Below are 22832 nucleotides of genomic sequence, written 5' to 3' on the forward strand. Positions count from 1 at the left end.
AAGTGGCGTCGATGTCATGCAGATGGACCATAGGATTGGCCCTGCTGATAAATAAAAACGGAGACGGTTTGTGCATTTATACTTTGGTGTGTCAGGAAAGAAGACCTTCAAGTTTTTATTATGGCACACAGAAGACGAAGCAGGAAGCAAGAAGATGCAGCCAAGCAGCAGCCAAGCAGCAAATATGACAATGGAAATAGCGATTGTGCATTTTTGTGCATTTTTGTGTATTGGTGTATTGGTGCATTGTTGTTTCTCCCCTCCAAATTTCTTTCCACAAAAGAACAGGTCCTGGGTTATAGAGATGTAAATAATTAGTTAGTGTTGTAAATAACATGCTCCCCACCGGCTCTATGTTTAGTTTGAGAATTCATTCCGCAATTCGGTTAGCTGTGGGTGTGAGTCTGTTAGTTAGTACAAAATGCAGTTTTGTGGGACATATTTAGTGTTGTAAAACTGTCACACACAGGGTGTTAGGTTAAATGTAGAGGGGAACCACATCTAAGTGTCACACGTAATTTAAAGAGTAGTCCCGAACCTTTCTCAAAACAGGTCGTTCTCACCTGTGTGGGTTCGACTCGGGAACGAGTCTGGCAAAGGAGGGGGGCAGTGCTACGGTTTTGATATTTGCACATATTGATCATTAAAGGTTAAAGGGTTGCCCCCCATAGTTAGTCCACGAGTAACACGAAGGCCACCTTGTAGTATTAGTCATGTCATAGTATTTTTTTTTTTTTTTTTTTTTTTTTTTTTTTGTATACAAGATCGAGGCTCGTGAAAGAGCTAACATTAATCACACAAAAAGACAAACCGACACACAAAACACAAAAAACAAGGGGAGCGGTAGACAAGATGGGGAGAGAGGGGGAAGGACACAAAAGAGAGGGGGAAGGACACAAACACAACATTTGAGAGCAGGGACATCGGGAGGACTTGGGGGGAGGTGGGAGAGGATTAAAACATATGAACACTGCAAGGACTCTGGGGTGAATTACCGGGGGTAGAAAAGATCAAGGTTTTCGATGGGGGAAGATAAGAGATGGTGGTGAACAGCTGTTTTAAAGACCTGGAGGGAGGAGTGGGATTGAAGGGAGTGGGGGAGTTTGTTCCAGAGGCGGGAGAAAAGGGGAATGAAAGAGTGAAGGTGAGCAGAGAGCCTAGACTTTGGCAGTTTAACCAGAAGAGGGTTGCAGGCAGATCTTGTGCGACCTGAAGGAATATTGGGGGGACAGAGCACAGAGAGAGCTGGGGGAGCAAGGCCGGAGAGGAGTCGGTAGAAGACAGAAAGACCACCAACCTGCCTGCGGTGAGTGAGTGAAAGGCCCTCGGCGTTGACTACATCGCAAGAGATTCCAATGATTCTGAAAGCTTTGGCCTCAACAGCGTGAAGCCGAGCAAGGTGTGAGGCAGGAGCACCAGCCCAGAGGGGGGAACAGTATTCCATTGAGCTGCGGATGAAAGCCTTGTATGTGGTGAGGAGCTCAGGTGTGCCAAGGAAGGACTTCGCACGACGGAGGATGCCCAGTCGGCGACTGGCTTTGGAGGCCAGCTTGGAAATGTGGTTTTCCCAAGAAAGATCATGGCAGATAGTGAGACCCAAAAGCTTGAGCGACAGAACTTCTTGGAGAGGATTGTTGAGAAAGTAGATGGGAGGGTTGTCCAGTCGGTCCTTTCGGAGAGACATTGTAAGAGTGTGAGATTTGTCAGGATTGAAAGACATGTTCCACTTGTTTGACCAGTCTGTGATTTTGTCCAGGTCTGCAGAGAGTGAGGAGGCTGCAGACTGCCGATCTGAGGGATGAGGAATGGAGCGACAGAGAGTAGAGTCGTCAGCAAAGAGATAGAGAGGATTTTCAAGAGAGTCAGAGAGATCATTGATGAAGACCAGAAAAAGCACAGGGCCCACAACACTACCTTGGGGAACTCCAGCCTGAACAGGAAGAGGAGATGAGAGAAACCCATTCAGGGCCACACGTTGACTACGACCAGAGAGGAAGTCCGCCAGCCATGCGTGGAGATTTCCATGGATACCAAAGGAGGAGAGTTTGGAGAGCAGAGCAGGGTGCCAGACCGTATCGAAGGCACGTGAAATGTCAAGGGAGACAGCTCTAATTTCCTGTTTGGCGTTGAGGACCTCCATCCATTGTTGAGAAAGCAGAAGCAGCATGTCCAGAGTAGAGTGACCAGGTCTGAAACCAAATTGATGATCAGAGATCAAGCCATTGGAGAAGAGGAAAGATTTAATATCTGAAGCAATGATGGATTCCATGACTTTGCTGATAATTGGGAGAAGGCTGATTGGTCTGTAGTTGCTGGGATCTGCTTTTGCACCTTTTTTGTGCAAAGCGGTGATGTTGGCTGATTTCCAAGCAGATGGCAGATGACCTTGAGCAAAAGAGAGGGTGAAGAGAACAGAAAGAGGGAGTGAAAGTGCAGAAGAACATGATTTTAGGACCCGTGGGGTGATGCCGTCAGGACCAGTTGCAGAATCAGAGTCGAGGGTTGACAGAAACTTTTCCACCTTGTCAGGAGGAAAGGACACAGAGTCCAGGAGCAGCTGGGTACGACTGGGTACGGTGGGTACAGAGAGGGATGGGTTTGGGACACAAGATTTAGAGGCAAACACAGAGTTGAGGCATTCAGCTTTTTCACGTGCGGAGTCAGCCGTTAAGCCGTTTGAGGTGAGGGAGGGGATGGAGGGGGAACAAACACCAGAAACAGATTTGACCAGACGCCACCAGGATTTGGAAGAGGGAGACAGATAAGAGAGTTCGGTCTTGAGAATGGTGAGATATTGTTTCCTGGCTCTCCTGAGGGTGGACACACACTTGTTTCGGGGTTTGTGAAAGGAAATGAGATTTCCTTCCGTTGGATTTGCTTTCCAGGAGACGAAGGCAAGTTGTTTCTGGGCAACAGCTTCACCACAAGATTCCGTGTACCATGGACGGGAGGAAGGGTATGACAACTGAAGACGAGATGGTATAAATCTGTGCATGAGAGAGAGCAATTTACTTTGAAAGAATTCCCAGGATGAGTTGATGTCAGAGGCGGTAGAGATGGGAGACCAGTCCAGATGATTGATGGCTGCTTGAAGACCGTGCCAGTTGGCCTGAGTGAAATGCCAGACTCGTCGACGCTGAGGAGGCTCTCTGAGAATGGTCAGAGAGATGTCCACTTTGACAAGCACATGATCAGATGAGCCGATTGGAGCAGAAGAAGAGCAGCAGACATTTTCAGGGAAGTTTGTCATAACCAAATCCAGAAGAGAAGATGCTCCGTTGACTGAGATCCGGGTCGGGAAATTGACAGATTGTGTCAGTCCCAGTGAGTCGCAGAAGTCCTTTGCTGAAGAGCCATGGCTGGTGAGAGAGGTACCCACACCCAGCCAACTGGCATGGTGACAATTGAAATCACCACATATGAGGAAGAGAGAGTTGGGATGGGTAGATAGAAGTTGGTCCATATTATCAGACAGTGAGATGTAGATGGAGTCATCGCTGATTGGTGGACGGTACAACACACATATGAACAAAAGGTGGGAGCGAAGGGGAAGCCGTAGCCAAAGGTATTCCTGGGGGTGAGGTGGAGAGAGGGCAGTGGAGGGCGAGTGAGGAAGAGAGTTTTTTATAAAGATAGCAACCCCACCTCCAGGACGAGGCTCAGGTCTATCATACCGGAGGAGGGAGTAACCTGGGAGAGATACCAAGGCATCAGAGACATCATGAAGGAGGAAAGTTTCTGTTAAGCAGATCACATCTGGTTTGTCAGAAGCAACCTGTATGGAGAGGTCAGTCAAGTTTGAGCGAAGGCCCCGGATGTTTGAGGTCCATACCGTTAATGAAGAGGAAGGGGGAGCATCGGGTCCAGAACAGGGGGGGGGAGGGGTAGGGTAAGACGTGGAAGAGGAGGAAGAGGTAGGGAGAGCTGTTGAAGGTGTGTCAGAGATTTCAGAATAGCTTGGAGAAAGGGAAGAATGGGGCGGACAAAAGGTTTGATGGAGATTGGGTGAGGCACAGTGAGGTGTTATTTGAGGAGGGGGAAGAGCAAGGCAGAAGGTTTGGGGAGATGAAGGTGAAAGTTGGAAGGAGGAAGAAGCAGGGAGGATGCTTTGAGGAGGAGGGGTGAGAGGGGAGTCTAGGAGGGGAGGAGCGAGGGAGAGTCTTAGAGGGGAGGGGTGTGGGGGGAGTTTAGGAGGGAGGGGAGGGAAGGGGCAAGGGGGGAGATTTGAAAGGGATGGGTGATGGGGAGGATTTGGAGGGGAGGGGTGAGATTGGATTTTGAAAAGTGTACGATTCATGGGAAACGAACATTTTTTGCAAAATGAGTTTGAGACCTTCGAGTCAAAAATACGTTTGAGGACACTGGAGGAGGGATGGAGTTCTGGATAGTTTAGGGAATGTAGAAAGGAGGAACTGTAAGAGATGGTATTATATATATTTTTTGGAATGAATAGATTTGGTGAGCAAGACGAAAGCATCCTTTTGTAGGAAAAGAAGAAAAGGGTGTTATAATATATGAGAGAAAATAGTTGTTCAGGGGAGAGATTATACATTTCTAACCGCGTGATCGCGACCGAAGAACGAACGAACAAAAAGAACAAATAAACGAATAAGACCTGGGAAGGAAATCTTTTTTTGGGGTTTTTTTTTTTTTTTTTTTTTTTTTTTGTGAGTACAGATATTAAACAAGGAGGTACGGGGTGAACGACTGGGACGAAACAGTGAACGAAAATAATTTCAGCGCATTCGACGAATCGCTGAGAGAAAAACAAACCACAAGGTCGGAGACGGTACGGTAGTCCAAGCCTACGAGTACTAGGCCGCAGAATACTCGATACCATTAACCGACGATTGTGTATACATGTACGAAAAATTAGCACCGAAAATTTTCCAAAAGATACGCTATAGGTACATACACCGAAAGATAGATACAGTCTCGAGAAAAACATGATTGAGAAATATCACTTAGCTTCGAAAGCGTGAGCGCATGGAGCAGCTTCGAAAAGACGTGACCTCGCCGTGATCTCAAGTGAGTGCTAGAAGGTATGTGTAAGTATAGGCCATTTCCCCTAGTAATATCTGCGTTGTGTAAAGACATGAGTTTAGGTCCCTTTCATTTTACGTCCACCCTCCAAGTTCCACTTCTATGGGCATAATTGATCCCACGCCCCCATTTGGCTGATCCCTCAGTTTGTTACGCTTTGGCTACCCGCAGCATTTATTACGCTTTAGCTGCCAGCAGCATTTGCTGCCCTTTGCTCTCTCACTAGTCGAGTAACACGAGGTAGGCCTAAGAGGGAGGAGCGCGGGGTCGGGGTGGGGCGGCGTCAAGGCAGCGCGTCAGAGGCGATGACGGTAAGGGCGACCAACCAACCAGGGCTCTAACGGCATGGCGTGACAGGGCGTGGTAAGGCGCGTCTAGTGAGTGCTAGAAGGTTCGCGGGGCGTGCCTATAAAAGTCTTTGCACAAAGCCCTTGCACAGGACTTGTTGGAAAAGGGCGTGATAAGAGGTCTCGGTCAGGAATTGTTACAGAGAGCACGAGGGAGAACGAGGAGGACTGATTGGCACGAGAGAACTGGCAAGGGGAGAGCGCACGCAAGAGGACTGTGAAGAACGTAATTCGCAGCGCTCGTTTTGGAGGCATTGCTATATCTCAGCATTGCGCTATATCTCAGTATTACGTACGCCCCGAAGGAAAGGCAGCCAGACGTGCCGGTGGCGAATATCGCCGATTCAGCCACGCGAGTGAACGTGGCAATAGCCGCCAGTGTTAACTGCCAACCGCCAGAGCCCAGACCCTACCGTTCGCCCCGTATTATCCCGTGTGCGCCAAACGACACGCGGAGAGCTCCTGCCCCTCGACTTACCATCTGCACGGGACGAACCGGAGGCCGGAGGGAGCTGCACGAGAGCCATCCCCGGACGTGGCGAACATCATCCTGCAGCTGCAAACCCCGTGTGAGTGTGTCTGTGTGTGAGACGGGCCCGTTTGTCCTGGGGATTAAGTTAAGACTGTTTTTAAGGCTGCACTGTGTCCTCTTTTCTGGAATCATTGTAAATAGTGTAAATAAATCCTGTTATTCCTTTCTTCCCAATTAGATCGCCTGTGCGATTTCTCCATTGGCTAAGCGTGGTACGAGTAAGATCGCTAGAACCGGGTTCACCAACTAAACGCACGGATACGGTACGCACCGCTCGGCATCTCAGCACGTGTGATTCGTGCGGGGCTTATTTCCTCGTTTCTGGGCAGCGCGAGTAATTAGTTAATAGTGATTCTAGTCCTACGACCCTATTTCGCGCTGTCCGAGAAGGACGTCATAGGTCCCGGGTCCTGTCGGCCAGTCAAAGACGAGGGGACTAATCCCCCCTTGGTAAGGGGAAAAGGCCGGCGGCGAGATCCGCAACAATATATTCGGGATCATATTTTCTGACCATGCATTTCACCACCTTTTTAGCAACTCCTGAAGTCTCGCCACAATCATCGGTTTTTCTTTTCAGGAAGTGGTCCATGTTTGCCAAAATAAAATACAGAAAAAGTAAAATACAGCAGCTAGCCTTTTTATGTGAAGACCAGACGCCTGAGACGTTCTCCGTCCTGGAAGTACATTCGATCAACCAAATACAGTCAATGGCGAAATTGCAAATACCGAAACCGCGGATGTCGGGTGGAAACCCTCACGTCATCCCCCAATTCTCCTTTAAACTCAACCTCTCTATATTTTCATTCCAAACAGCATCATTCTAATCACAAATTAATACAATAGCATTAATATAACTTTTTTGCATGAGGAAAACAAATAACCTGCCTTCTCAGGTTGGTATGATCTTCGCGGACCACTAGGTTGCGCCTTGCGACCCACCGGTTGAGAATCTCTGGCCGAAGATACTCGATGCCATTGTCCATACTAAATTCTTACCACAATCTAGCTATGGATCCCCCCTCCCCCTCACCCCACCTTCAACGTACCAGCATCAAGCCAATATTGATTATGTCTGCATGTAGGATGCACCCACACAATTATCTGCATGCCCCACTTGTACATTGATAAAAAAGTGCCCTATGTTCGGCATGAGAAACTGACATTTTGAGCAGAAGAAATAATCCCACATTTAATAAATAAATAAATGGCGTATTGCGAGAAATATTCCTTTCTCGGTTTCATTCAGTTTCCATCACTTACCATCCTCTGGGTCTCTTGCTTCCTCTTCAGGGCCATCGGACTGCAGATCCTCCACTTTGATCTCCAGGAATTCAAATTCTTCCGTCTTGTCACAGTTCTTTCCACAATCAACTGCAGGAAGCAGTTTAGCACTTTCATGTAGAACTACAAAGCTGCCTGGAAACACAGATCTCAGAGTTGACAGAAATGAAATCGTGAATTCCAATACAAATATTTGTCACATGGAAGTTAGGGAGTAGGGGTGGGGAGATATATATATATTATATACTGTACTATACATATTATATGCAACACTTGGCAAAGGGAGCCAACGGCCATCCAGTAAGGAGACGGTGTCTCCGAAAAAACATCCATCCGGTTTGGACCTGTTTGAGTCACACCAAAGACTTGAAAAATGGCACGTGCTGCTTTTTTTTCTTGAAAAAGATAGAGTATGGCCAATCCCCATTGGTTGGCATCCATAGGGAGGAGGAAAAAAAACTCCTGGGGTAATGCCCCGCTGAGTACGGTGAGAAAGGCGGTGCCATTGTTGTGATTTCTCTGGTGCCCAGAGTAACCCAGGAAGTGACGGCAGTGACCGCACTTCCCCCAAGCTCAGTGGCTGTGTTAAGTGTTTGTCTCGTTGATTGTTGTCTCCGTATGTGGGTTTCAGAAGGTGGAACAGAGTCCTCTCAGGTCTCAAATTATCCACCTCCATGTGTGTGTGTGTGTGTCTGTATATGTATGTATGTGTGTAAGTTGTTGTTGGCTGCTATCTCCACACGTGGGTGGGTTTCAGGAGATGGAACGGAGACCTAACAGGTCTCAAAGTATCCACCTCCGTTGTGTGTGTTTGTGTGTGCGTGTGTGTAATATGTGTACATGTTGTTGCGGTTTTGAGAACCCTTCACTCGTAAATACTTGTAAATATTACCTTTGTAAAGTTAATAGATCGCACCCTAGTTAGGCCACGAGCAACACGTAGCACACACCATAGGCTTCTTCTTTAGTTATTTCATTAGTATGTGTTTCAGGTAAGGATATGTTCCCAATAGTTGAATCTGCGTTGTATTAATTAAATAAGAGTAGGCCCCCTTGTCAATTCATATTGCGGCGTAGCCTTCCTCCAAATTGTGTTCCTGGGCTTGCCAATAGCATTCGCTGCCTGGCTCAGCCGCCATTGAACACGAGGTCAGGCTTGGAGAAGAAGGGGGCGGGGCGGCAAGAACGAGGTGTGGCCACGTCAACTCACCACCAGGGCATGGCCGGTAAGCCCCCACCAGCCAACGAGGGCTGAGGTGAGCTCGTTAATAGGCGTGGCTCGATGAAGCGCGGCTTGATTTCTAAGTGGGTTATAAAAGCGCAAGCGCCAAGCCCTCTCACGGAGATGCGCGAGGGGAGGCCATTGATGACGGACTGCGCCGGGGGATGCCGATTGTGAACAAACTGCGCGGGGAGCGCTCAATTGTCACGTTGTTGGAGCGACCTGCGCGAGGGTACCCTCTGAGACGAACGTTGGGCGCGAGAGAGTTGGCACGAATATTACGTACGCGGCATCCCAGTCCCCCGCATAATTATAAGGTCCAGTCGCGCGCCAACGACACCAGCTGCCTGCCATTCTTCGCGGCGGACCCGGAGCCTGGAACCATCTGCTTGGACCCTTCTCTTCCTTCCCACCACCACCACCACCCCATTCGTGTAAGTGTGTTTGTATTGTCCTGGGCATGTTATATGAGAGTGTATAAGGTTGCCCTATGTCCTTTTATTTCCTTATTTTGTACATTGCGGCCTTTCGTTTCCTCTTTTAGTGTAGTTAATAAATCATATTTGTTCTTTCCTTACCTTTTGGTTTCCTCTCATCCGATCGTCTTTGTCTTTTCCCCATTGAGTACCTGTGGCACGATTAGAACCGCTCAGAATCGGGTTAGTTTTATTGCTAACGGCTCGAGCTTCGGATTGCTAAACCGCTCGGCAATGTTCCATCTTGTCCGTGGCTCGAGCAGAAGTATCGTCCTGCTTTGCGGAGAGGTTGGCAAAGGTATCTGGGAACCCGTTGACCAGTCACCCTGGTCAATCTCAATCCCGCAAAGGAGCGAGATAACTTCTAGGACTCGGACGGCCAGCTTAATAGACGACGGGATTAACCCTCCCCCCCCCCCCCTCGGTAAGGGGAGCGCCGTAACACGAGATCCGCAACAATATATAAAATAAAATAAAAATACTAATCCCATCACCTTTAAAGCTAATGTTTCACCACCTTTCTAATCTAGTGCTTCTCCCTATGACTATTATCTCGTTGGTATGTCCATGTATGTGCTCCATTAGCTCCATTATGAACCTCAGCCCATGCAAAAAAAAAAAAAAAAAATTAAAACAGCTTGTATGTATGTGTCGAAGTCTGTGCGTTACCCTCACCCAAGAGGTATTATTACATGAAGCTGCATGATTACGTTCAAATAAATGCTGAACTGTAGTATTGTATGGTATTTTTACTTGCGACATGTCGCAGGTCTACAAGAGCTTAGCGTTGCTGTGGTTGTTGGGCTTCTTGTTGGAAGTATATTTTTGAAATATCCTCCCACATGGTCGGACGGCTGCCGAACCACACCCACATCTGTCACGTGACTTCACCCACCACAGCACTGAGACAAAATGATGGTAATCAAGTGTTACATAATTATGTCTTGCCTTACGTTACGCAAATTACGAAAAAAAAAAATATATATTGCTAACTACACAGTCCTGGCCATAATGTGTAGTTTAAAATAGCGTTACATAATTTTTGAACGGACGAATATTGAGATTAAGCAATCCGTGTGATTGAAGAACCTTTCTAACTCACCGTGTTCAATTCTAAAAGGTAATTCTAAAGGGTAATTATCAATGGTAATTTTTACGGGTTCTAAAGGGTAATTCTAAAAGGTGTCGTTCATTTCTAGGCTTTGCCTACCTCATATTAAAAGTGCCAAATTGAACCGCTTCCTTCAGACACAGGTGCAATTTTTGTCTTCTTTCTGAGAAATGCCTGCCCGTAAAGAAGATTCCTGCAAATCTATTATTGCTGTTCAAAAGAATAGGAAAGTTGTCAAAGAGGAAAAGCCAGTAAAACTAAACAATGAAAACTTACGGTCCGTTGTTGAGCAATTTGCGGGCAAGGCAGCACAGTAAGAGTGGTCTGGCAAGAAGGCTCTTTTCTTCACAAATCTCCGTGTTGTAATGTTATCGGAACATTCCTGAAGAGACGTCCTTGGCTTGAGAGCTTTACGGAAAACAAAAATAGGTGGTGCAGCTTGGCAGTCCAGCTTCCGTTTCCCATCTACGCGCTGGCTCTCATCCTGCTGTTTGTCAAAATAGTTCGACAGACAGATTAAATATAAAACAGATCATTGTCAAACATCAGAGCATATGAACAGTATTCCTTGAAAATCTATATTTCCCCCAAACATCAAGGTCCTTACAGCCCCATGTATGTCCAAGGAGGGGTATAAATGTACACTTTTAAAGCCCAATATACACGATAAATCAAATGTTGGAACAATTCAGTTTAAAAGGATTCAGAAAACTTACTATTATCACCAACATCAACACTCTACTCATCAAAGCAAATATTACTCAAAAACGAACTCATTAGAAGTTATCAGTGGGGGAGATTGGAGGGTGTGGGAGAGTGGGGAGAAGGGAGGGTGCGGTACGGTGGTGAGATGGGAGGGTGCGGTACGGTGGTGAGATGGGAGGGTGCAGGAAAGTGGGGAGATGGGAGGGTGCAGGAAAGTGGGGAGATGGAAGGGTGCAGGAAAGTGGGGAGATGGAAGGGTGCAGGAAAGTGGGGAGATGGGACAGTGCAGGGAAGGTGATCACGTGTGTTATTCTAACTGTCTGTTTGTTTGTCTGTATGTCAATTTCTACGAAACCTGGAAGTGGAAGGTACCGAACATCAATATCAATCCGTCAGTGAATGAATGTGTCCGTGGTTAGAACGAGCTTTATACATTAGATGCACTAGTGAGGTACCCATGCTACGCATGGGTGGGAGGCCAGAAGCAAACAGACAATGCAGAAACGGCGAATGCCAAAGCATGAAACCAATAAATTCCACATTACTGCAGCACCTTCAGTCGCATGTCAGACATGGACAGCAAGTTCGTGAAGGACTTCGATGACAAACGTACCTGTTGGCAAACAAACGGCTACGTTTGTTCCATACCCAGTCAATGACGAAACTGCATATGGCGATCCGCAAATTCAGGTTTAGAAAGTAGAAATCATCACGGCATTCCATCATTCACTTGAACTCGATATCTTTTTTCATTCCAAACAGCAAAACTCCAATCAGAAATGAAATAACATTGATATAAAAAAATAACTTTTAACAACATTCGTGATATAAACAAATATTTAAATCCTAATGTGAGTTCCGTACGGTCGGGTGAACACAATGACGAATTCAAAATCGTAATTGTATTCACTCAATTCCAATCATCAATTGATACTTTAACAAAACGATTAACACGATTAACGTTTAACGATTTGACATTACGATTGAATGACGGTTGTATTTGGATATTATTAAACCCGCGCATTGATGGGACTTCCGGTTCCTCGGGCGAGTGAGGCGTGCTTCGAGCTCTCCACGGCATCGAAGTTTGAGTGTTTTCCGATTCATGTCTTTGTCAAATTTCCACTGGTTATTTTGCTGTGTACGTGTTATTGTGTGTTTCTAGTTGGTGTTGGTTTGTGGTTCGTGCAAACTTGTGTGTAGTTAATCGTTTTCTGAGTCGTACCTCGTGCGCGGCCTGGTGACTTGGGGCTTCCCTCCCCCCGTCGGTGTTTTGTCGGTTTGGTTTATTTCCTTCGCTGTATTGCTTGTTTCTTTTATTTTGTTTTCTCCCCCTCACCTCACCTCCCTAGACAAATAATTATATATTGATTCTTTCTCTCCTCCCGGACACGTGCTTGTTCGCTCTCCTCCTCGTCTCGGCTTGTGCCCCGCCCCCTGTATCTCGTTTTCTTCCGCCTCTGCTCCTTCTTTGTCAAATCCACGTTCTCGCTTGGAGACTTTTCCCGGATTGTTTTTTTTCATCGTTCTGTTTGGATATTGCTGGAATATGTTTAAACCGCAGCCATGATGCTGACGCCCCCCCCCCCCCCCCCCCAGAATTTACATGTTTTAAACGTTTCCCAGTGTGTACCCTGGTCAGAATAGGTACACCGTATCCCTGCGTGTCGTAAGAGACGACTAAGAGGGTTGGCGTCAGGAAGGGCATCCGGCCATAAAAAACATTGCCTCAAAAAGAGAACCATGACAATCACAAGTACATATGGGCAGGGTGCAGCCCGAAGTGGAGATCGGTTTCTGAGGTTTGGGACATGGAATGTGGGGACAATGACAGGGAGATCAGGAGAAGTGGTGGAAGTATTGGTCAGAAGAAGAGTGGACATATGTTGTGTGCAAGAGACGAGATGGAAGGGAAGTGGTGTGAGAATGGTGAAGGGTAGGCAGGGACAGAAATACAAGTTTGTGTGGCAAGGGTGCCCGGAGGGCGTGAATGGTGTTGGTGTCCTGTTTTCTGAGGAGTTTGTACACAGTGTGGTGAGTGTGACTAGAGTGAGTGATAGGTTGATGATGGTGAAAATGATGATTGGAAAGCTCTTGGTGAACGTCATCTCGGGATATGCTCCGCAGGTTGGTCGAAGCGATGAAGAGAAGGACAAGTTCTGGTGTGCGATAGAGAAGCTGATGGAAAACGTGAAAGATGAGGAAGTTGTTGTGGTGGGAGGAGACCTGAATGGACATGTGGGAAGGAGTATGGATGGTTTTGAGGGAGTTCATGGGGGTTACGGATATGGTGTGAGAAATGGAGAAGGTGAAAGGATTTTGGAGTTTGCTGATGGAGCTGATTTGTTGATTTGTAATACTCAGTTCCAGAAAGAGGACAATAAGCTTGTTACATACACGTCAGGTGGGTCGACAACAACCGTTGACTACCTGATGGTGCGTCGGCGAGATAGGGGGCACCTCCGGGACACAAAGGTGATCCCGGGGGAGGAGGCTGTTTCACAGCACCACTTGGTTGTCTGCGACATAAGGGTGAAAGGTGCGAGGAGAGCTCGGCGGGTGAAGTACCAACCGAGAATGAAGGTGTGGAGGTTGAAAGAGGTGACAGTAAGGGAGGCATTAAAAGAGAGGCTGAGTAGGGTAGAGGATGATGTGGTTGAGCTTGAAAGTGGTTGGATGTCAATGAAAGCTAGTCTGTTGGGAGCCGTTGGTGAGGTATGTGGATGGACAAAAGGACCACCGAGGCACTCGGAAACATGGTGGTGGGATGTTGAGGTTGGAAGGAGGATTGACGAGAAGAGGAAGAAGTTCAAAGAGTGGCAGAAGGCGAAGGGTACGGGAGCAGAAACAGCAGAGCATGAAAGTTATAAGGCAGCCAGGAAGGCTGCAAAGAAAGAGGTAGCAAAGGCGCAGGAGGCATGTAGGAAAATGTTCGGAGAACGCTTGGATTCGGAAGAGGGTCAGAAAGCAGTATTCAGGATTGCAAAGCAGATAGCGAAAGAGAGGTGTGATGTGATGGGGGTGAGTTGCTTGAAGGATGAAGTGGGACAAATCGTTGTCGACCCAGATGGAATTAAAGGAAGATGGAAAAGATATATGGGAATGCTGTTGAATACAGAGAATGAATGGGATGGCAACATAGAGAGTAACCCAGTTTTAGGACCGGCAGAGAAGATAACTGAGAAGGAAGTTGAGGAAGCGATAAAAGCAATGAAGAGTGGAAAAGCGGGAGGGCCGACGGGAGTTGTGGGAGATATGTTGAAGGCAGCAGGAAGTTGGGGTGTGAAGAGAATGACAGAGATCTGTAATCTGGTGGTGAAAGAAGGCCGCATTCCAGTGGATTGGGAACTGAGTACCCTCGTCCCTCTATACAAGGGGAAAGGTGACCCTCTGGAGTGTGGCTCGTACCGAGCGATAAAGTTATTGGAGCATGGAATGAAGGTATTGGAAAGGGTGCTGGAGAGGAGGATAAGGAAGAAAGTGAAGATCGACGAAATGCAGTTTGGATTTATGCCAGGAAGAGGAACGACAGATGCGCTTTTCATTGTGAGGTAGTTGCAGGAGAAGTACATGGATAAGAGGAAGAAGTTGTTTTTTGGGTTTGTTGATCTGGAGAAAGCATTCGATAGGGTTCCACGCAAAGTATTGACATGGGCATTGAGGAAGTTAGGAGTGGAGGAATGGTTGATCAGAGTAGTGATGGCAATGTACAAAAGAGCACGCACAGCTGTAATGACGAAGGACGGGAACAGTGGTGAGTTTGAGGTGAAGGTGGGAGTGCATCAGGGGTCGGTACTAAGTCCACTACTATTTGTAGCTGTGATGGAGGTGCTGGCTCAGACCGTAAAGGAGGGTTTACCGTGGGAGTTGTTGTATGCAGATGATCTGGTGTTGATTGCGGAAAGTATGGATGGACTGAAGGAAAAGATGAACAAGTGGAAGGAATGTATGGAGACAAAAGGTCTGAAGGTGAATATCGGAAAGACAAAGGTGATGGCAAGTGGTAAAGCATGTGGTGAGGTGGAAAGAACTGGGAAGTGGCCGTGTGCTGTGTGCAGGAAGGGTGTCGGAGTGAACTCCATTCAATGTACAATGTGTGCTGAGTGGGTTCATCAAAAATGTAGTGGTCTGAGAGGGTCATTAACCAGTGTGGCAGCTACATTCAAATGTAAGGTGTGCACAGAGGGAGCTGCAGATGGAGGAAATGTTGAGTTGGATCTTGGAGACGGCGTGAAGCTGGAAGGTGTGAAAACATTTTGCTACCTCGGAGACATGCTGAATGGAGAAGGTGGATCAGACTCGGCAACGGTTGCTCGAGTGAGATGTGCATGGAAGAAGTTTCGGGAACTGAGTGGCGTGCTGATGAGGAGGAGAGTGTCGCTGAAGCTGAAGGGAAAGGTGTATGCTGCATGTGTGAGAAGTATTATGATTTATGGGAGCGAGACATGGGTAATGAACGTAGAGCAGCAACGAAGGCTGGAAAGGGTGGAAATGCGAATGGTTCGATGGATGTGCGGAGTATCGTTGAGAGAGAGGAAGACAAATGATGAATTGCGAAAGATGATGGGAATATTGCCTGTGATTGATGCTGTGAAGAGGAACAGGTTGAGATGGTTTGGTCATGTATTGAGGAAGGATGAAAGTGACAGGTTGAGAAGAGTGATGGAAGTTAATATAGAAGGAAGTAGAGGACGGGGAAGACCGAGAAAGACTTGGCTAAAGATGGTGGAAGAAGAAATGCGGGCAAGGGGGTTAACAAGGAGAGATGCAGAAAATAGGGCAAAATGGAGAAGATTGTCATGGGGACCGCAAGGCTAACCCCCGCTCTAGCAGGGAACATAGCCTTAAAATGCATGTTGTTGTTGTGTTGTTGTATTGATGGCATCTGTCCACTTCCGCATTCACAGCAGGTTCATAATTGTCATCAAAATCTAAACAGTATTTGTAGAATTTCAATAAAAGCCACATCACTGTTCATATCGGTAAATATTATTCCATCGTGTTTGGAAAAAACTGGAAAATTGGAAAACTTTGAAAAATTGGAAAAACAGTATAGCCTATTTTACTCCCAGGGGTCCCAAGAATACCCACCCAAAATATCGTTGCGATCGGTTCAGCCGTTTTTGCGGTACCTTCGAACGGACAGACGGACATTTGGTGAATCTTAGTAATAGTAAGATTACCATAATCATCATAATCGTGTCTATGGAAGTAAAGGTAGTCCTGTAGATCCTCCTGCACTTAGTGGTGCAGGATGCAGTGCTCACGATTGTTTGACGGTCAGTGAAATGAGAAACGCTCATCCCACCAAAACTCGTCCTGACGCTGTTTGAAAGCTTCAACAGACTGAGCATCCTCAACATTCGAGGAAGACTGTTCCAGTGTTTGAGTACGGGAGGGAGGCCAACATTTCGAATAAAGTTGAGAAATCCGATGAAAAGTCCTACCCATTTTCGGACACGTGCAGGGACCCAAATCGCTGCACAGAAAATTTGGTGGGTGGCCCCAAAACTGTGTAAAATCATCAATGTGCCTTTTAAACCCTAATCCGACCATTCATTCAGTCGAACGTCACACATGGACAACCACTTCCTGAATGACAACGACAAAAAGGTGAATTCCAAACAAAGCACCAATATATTCCACATTGCTGCGATACCTTCATTCGATCGTCAGGCATGGACAGCCGGTTCGTGAAGGACTTGAGCAAAAACACTTACTGCAACTTGCATTTCTGTGTTGACGTTCATCAGCTGTCTCGTTTTCCCATCTGAATCTATGGTACTCCGCATTCCGTGCGAGCCTGTGCTGACGTTCAGCAGCCGTTTCCTTCTCCCGCGTCATTCTTTTTCTTGCTGCATCCAGTGCGAGTCTACGATGACGTTGTTCTTCTTCAGCTGTTTCGTTCGCTTCCCTCACCACTCCTCCGTTCATTTTGGAAACGAGTTTCAAACACGACGCGTGAATGACAAGGAAGTGACGCCACGCACGCCAAGCTCCGCCCATCTCCTCACGGATTGGGCAGAGTAGTGAGTACCGAAGAATCCGCCCCTCTTCCCACGGATTGGGCAGAGCACAAAATAATCCGCCCCTCTCCTCACGGATTGGGCAGAATACTTAAGCATTGCAACTTTTTTTTATTGTGACTGCGTCAAAAGAATGAAACTTATTGTAACGACTGTCCAAATAATACAGTTCAAATATAAAATTCCCTGGGAAAAAGTCTTCTGGGCGGTGTATTGCTCTCTCGCAAGCATTCCATTTCAAACGGTTCAGAAGGAACGGCTGGCTTGGCAAGCTGCTTGGTAATAGAACACACACTGCATGATTGATACTAACGACAGCATACGGGGACACCAGGCTTAACGTCCATTCGAAGGACGGAACACACTGTCGAGTCAGCCTGCCCGTGAAACACCGGAATGGCAGCTTGCAGCTGCGTCGGGATTCGAACCGAGGCGAAGCAGCCAAGACTAAGATGAAGAGACACTTCAGAAGTTACGGATAAAGTTTTTTCTTTGCAATTGAACGAAACAGAAAAAAAAAGGAATTCCGAAAGAACAACGAAGGAATAAAAGAGAGCTGCATTTAAATGGGAGTGACTCACAGGTGAAGGAGTATTTTTTTTCCAACTCGTGGGCCTGTTGGTCCATTGGACTTAATTTTCATTGGTCTTCACGCCTTGCAGCACCGATTATGCATTAGCTTACTTTTCACAAAACACATGCGCTTGGGCCAGGGCGGGGATTATAAGTTCGTTATTATCACTAGCGTGACTCGGCGCGCTCAGCACGCCTCACCACATGTCGTTTCAGAGGGGTGGGCATCTTTGACCATTTCGGTGTCTTTGGGGTTTCATGGTGTTTTGGGTCTTCAGGGCCATTTGGGTCTTCAGGGTCTTTTGGATCCTCTGGGCCTTTAAGGGTATTTTAGATCTTTGAGGTGTTTTGGGTCTTCAGGGTCTTCAGAGGCTTTTGGGTCTTTGGGGTCTTCAGGGGCTTTTGGGTCTTAAGGTTCTTTTGGTTCTTCTTGGTCTTTAAGGGTCTTTGGGTATTTTGGGTCTTCAGGGTCTTTGGATATTCAGGGTCTTTTTGAGCCTTAGGGCCTTGAAAGGTATTTTGGGTCTTTGGGGGTCTTGGTGGTCTGAAGGGTCTTGGGGGACTTAAAGGGTCATCAAAGGTCTGAGGGGTCTCAGCAGTCTTAACGCAATTAAGAGGGTTACTCCTCAGTCACATTTGCTCTACGGCTAGGATACGGCGGCCGTACCCCCCCCTAAATTGACAGAAACGTGTGGCGGCAGCAGAGTTTCTGAGGTGGCCGCAGGGTGGCCTTAGGGCGTATGGCTATCTTTTACAGGCCGTAGGGGTCGCCGTGGAATTATAGCGCGGAGTTATAACTTTTTTCATTTCTAGGGTGGCCGTAGCAATTCGACAAGCCGTAGCCATGACGACGATATACATATGAAAACGAACTGGTATATATACCCACTCGTTACCGTCCGTCTGGCCGCACGTTCGCCTTAGGGACCCCCTGCGGTCGCCTTGCGGGCACCTTGAGGCTACCTTGAAAATTCTATGGCCGCCGCAGGGACGCCCTAAGGTCACCGTGCGACATCAAATCAAAGACCGTACCGCACCCCCACGTTTTCGGTCTCCACAATTTCTAAATACCCCGTGCGGCTACCCGAAAAATAAAAACATATGTGACTGCTACATTGTGTGACCGTGGAAATACTGCGGCCGCCCTATAATTGATAGTGGCCGTAGATTTTTTAGACCCTACGGCCGCAGAGCCAAATGTGACTGAAGCATTAATTAAGAGGGTGGTAATTTCATTTGAAGAAGACGACGTTTTCGTCGCATATAAACATACATACATACATACATACATACATATACATACATACATACATACATACATACCGAACCATATACGTTTACTCTATTATAATAAGATAAACATACATAACCATATACATTTGCTCTATTAAAATAAGATCGCCAAATTATACAATTATTACCCTTGCCAGAGGAGAGGGCATTGCATTGGAGTCCGTTTGGCTGTTTGTTTGTCGCATAGAATAAAGATGATTACTCCCGCCAGGGAGTAATGCATTCACTCGTGTCCGTGTGTGTGTGTGTGTGTGTGTGTGTGTGTGTGTGTGTGTGTCCGTGTGTGTGTGTGTGTCCGTGTGTGTGTGTGTGTCCATGTGTGTGTGTGCGCGTGCGTGTTTGTGAACAAGATATCTGGAAAAGTTCTGAACGGATTTGGATGAAAGTTGGTGGGATGATTGCACTTGGGATAAGGAAGAAATGATTAGTTTTTGGTGAAGCTCAGGAAATTATTCCGGATCCAGGAAGTTTTTTAGGGAATTTTTTTTTCTGTTTTCCTTTAAAAACCATTTTCTCTGCAATAATTGGACCGATTGACAGCAAATTTTTACCATAGGAGGGACTCGGTCTGCAGAATATTTTAATGGTAATTATGACGTCACAGGTCACGTGGTTCAGCCGCCATATTGTTTTGAGTGAAAAACACTACAATCCAATTTTCTCCAAAACGCCTGACCAGATCGAGGCCAAACTTTGCAGGCAGAATCGCATACCCATGACGAACAAAAAAGTCATTTTACATTTCATTTTCGTACATTTTCCCGCCTGCCTGCTCTGCAAGGATCCCTCCCGCCGCCTGCTTGCCTTCATCGAGGGACGTGCTGTGACCAGGGAGAGCCACGCCGGGCGAAGCCGTTCCTGGACGACCAAGTCGGCGCGTTCAGCACGTGAACATCATCCTCCCTTCATTTCCCCCTGTGAATGTGATCGGGCCCGTGTCTGGGGATACATTAAGACTGCTTAAGTTCTGCTCTGTGTCTCTGCTTTCGACAGATCCTTGTACATAATAGTGTGAATAATTATTAAACCTGTGTTCTTCCTTTTATTCAACCGTCTCGTTCCTTCCATCTATTGACTAAGCGTGGTACGAATAAAACCGCTCTAATCGGGTTCCAATACCAGAGATCTGCACGGACCACGTGGTACATCATCCGCTCGGACGTACCCAAATTACGCGTGGCTCGTGCGAGGCTTGATCCCCGCTTCCGCGGCGGCGAAGGTATTTAGGTGCGTGCGAGAATTGTCCCGGAACCCTACCCTGCGTCTGCCCGGGAGGGGCGATTCAAGTCTCTCGGTTGCAATGACCCAAAAATAACAAGGGGCTTAATCTCCCCTTGGTAAGGGCAGGAGGGTCACGCAGAAACTGTAACATTTGGTGTCAGGAGTGGGATTGGACCGGGAGTGCACTTCACGCACTCAAAATTACGAGCGGACGAAATTTAGGCTAAAAGCCAAATTTATATTCGTACCATGGCTAGCCAAGGCGGTCGAATGCCGGTGGGGGTAGAAATAGAGGAAGAATTAATGACCCAGGGCTCACAAGAGAGACAGTTGGTAATGGAGGAAGCAGAAGAGGGGGCGGCAGCAGGGGTAGAAAATGGAGGCGCCTCGCACGTGGCGGTGGCAGCCGGTTCCGCTGTGTGGACCGGGCTCGACATTGGGTCATACCTGGCCCAAATTATGAGGGACATGAAAGAAATGAGGGACGAAGCAAGATGTAACAAGGGCAAAATGAATGCAAAATGGACGCCCAAAGTGACAAATCCACAGAGGAAATGAAAGATGGGTTAAAAGGGTTGGAAAACAAAATAGACGCCCAAAAGAATGACATGGATGAAATGAATGAAAGAATGGACACCCGAGGGGAGACATTGGAGAAAATGAGGGTGGCGTCAAAAAAAGAAATAAAAGAAATGGGGGAGGACATTGGGCGCAGGTTGAGCGGGAAGGTCGCGGTGGCGCGCGACGAGGTGAAGCGATGTGAGGAACGCGTGGGGGAGCGAGCTTTGGCGAGGCACAGCCAAGTTGACCGGGGCTATAGAAACCGTGACGCGAGGTGTAGAAGAGCCGACGGTCGCCGAATTGGACGAAAAAATTTTATGCGCACCGGCGGTCGTCGAATAAATAATTCAAATTGAAGAAACAATTGGGGCCGAAGAGACGGCAGAATCAGAAAAATAAATCACGGGAGAAGGAGATGGAATATGTACAAAGTTCGTATTCACACCGTGATGCCGTGCTTGCTAACGAAATAAAATGTTTGCAGGTGCTGGCGGAAAAGGAGGTCCCCAAGGTGAGTAAAAATAATGGCGCGAAAGGGTTTTTGGCGCGCTTGGGACAGAGCCGAAACCCGGGCTGTCGCGGAAGGTCCATTGTGCGGTGTACGAGGGCGACTGGTGCGCGGTACGAGTGAGAGTGTGCGCTGAAGCGTGTGAGAGAAAAGTGTGCGACAGGGTGTGCGATGATTGGGTGTATAACAGGAGCGTGCACACCCGAGGGTGTTAGAGTGTGATGGAGAATGCACACTGGACTGTGTGCGGGGAGAGCGTGTTACAGAGTGTGTGCAGGAGTGCACAGCCGGGGGTGTTACGGAGTGTGTAACAGAAAAGTGTGCGATGATTGGGTGTGTCACAGGAGAGTGCACACCCGTAGGTGTTAGACTGTGTGCGGGAAGAGTGTGTAACGAAGTATGTGAGAGGCATGAGTGCGCCTAGGTGTGCAGGTACAAGTACGGAGCATGAGGGAGAATGCACACCTGAGTGTGTAAAAAAAGAATGTGCAGTAACGAAGTGTATGGGAGGCGCGGGGACGCCTGGGTGTGCGAGTGCGGAGTGGGTCGTGAGGTGTGAGGACGTGGCTCATGCATCGACACAGACCGGGGGGGTAGCGCGTAGGGGGACGGGTAGCATACGTGAGCCCCCGGGGAGTGGTGTGCAGCAGGGACCGGCGGGGATCGATGCCGTGGCGGTTTCACAAGGACCGACGTGCACGATTCGTGCCGGCCCCCGCACTGTATGGTTGGTGCCGTGACGTGGCGGCAAAGGCAATCGGCGAGGTTCAAGGGGAGGGAGGAGATTTCGGAGCCGCGCACCTTGGCAGGTGCGGTGCTCCGCCCGGGGCCGGTTGGGCCATCGTGCATGGGACCGCGAGGCCCCGCGCAGGGATGGGGCCCTGCACCTCGGCCCATCCATAACCCCCCCTTTGGCAGTGAAAGGCACATGGGGGGCCAGCAATGGTTACCTCCATGGGGCACCGAAGCTAGCCGAGGGAGGGCTAGGATAATGTTAGGGATCTAGAAGACTTTAGAAGACATGAGATTTAAGTAGTGACACTGTACCTATAGTGGAGAGGTTAGATGGTTGATAATGACGAAGGGAGTGCATAGTGTAACGGGACGACGGGGAAGCACGAGTATTAGGGGAAGTAGTTAGATAGATGATGCTGTGTGTGTGTGAGGAATTGTGTTGACAAATGGAATTGTGTCGAGGTGTATGGAAAAAGGTGTGTGCGCACAAAAGGTGTGCGAGGAAAGTGGTGTGCGAAATAAATGGTGTGAGAATATTTGCTGTGGAATGCTTGGTGGGGACATAAAAGGTGTGGAATGTATGGTGCAAAGGAGTGAATGGGGGGAGGAGCACCCATTCGCGAAAGCCCCGGGGGGTAGTGTAAAGTCAGGTTGTGGGCTAAGGTAAATTGTTTGGATATTGACACCTGTGGTGCAGGTAGTGGAAACGTAGTGTTTTTGTTGGGTGCGTCAGACTATGGAATGGCTGGGCGTGTGGTTTAAGTGGTGCTTTTGGTTATTGGGGCACTCCGCCTCTGGTAGTTTGTCGGGCAGGTGGGGCCACAGGTAGGCTCTGGGAGCCAGTTAGGGTAGTCGTGAGTTGTTGAGTGGGGCCCGAGGATCCAAAGGAAGGACCCGGGTTGCCCAATGCGAAGGTGGGCATCAGGGGGTAAAGAGCCAGGAGGGGCCTTTCCCAGTTTAGGTAGTCGCAGGAGCAGGTAAGCTCGGGTGGCGACTTCAGTGGCGGAGGTGCACAGGTAGGTAGACCTGCTAGTAGAACCACACGATCCAGCCCCGAAATTGTGCAAAGGCACAGAGTGAAAAATTGGGGAGTGAGCCCAAATTTCAAGGGCACCGCAGAGTGGGCAATGGGAATTCAGGTTTTTAGAACCACATAGTTTAAAGAGGCCGATTGGCAGGGTGCGACCCCGGGTAGTCT

General features: G+C 47.9%; 1 protein-coding gene across 13 annotated transcripts in view; it reads right to left on the minus strand.

Moving 5' to 3' along the window:
* The window catches only part of LOC137416224 (uncharacterized), a 178136-nt gene that overhangs the window by 102809 nt on the left and 52495 nt on the right, over nt 1-22832 (minus strand). For 9 of the 13 annotated variants that reach the window (XM_068101752.2, XM_078770042.1, XM_078770039.1 and 6 more), the window contains exons 2-3: nt 10289-10499; nt 7183-7338 (exon numbers count right to left, since the gene is read on the minus strand). In XM_068101752.2, coding sequence (XP_067957853.2) covers nt 7183-7338; nt 10289-10499 — 367 coding nt within the window. Of the gene's footprint in view, nt 1-7182; nt 7339-10288; nt 10500-16437; nt 16663-22832 lie in introns of those variants that run through there. The other 4 variants (XM_078770045.1, XM_078770044.1, XM_078770041.1 and 1 more) reach the window with 2 other exon arrangements.

This window comes from Myxine glutinosa, chromosome 1, assembly GCF_964187855.1.
Source record: "Myxine glutinosa chromosome 1, kmMyxGlut1.1, whole genome shotgun sequence".
NCBI lineage: Eukaryota > Metazoa > Chordata > Myxini > Myxiniformes > Myxinidae > Myxine > Myxine glutinosa.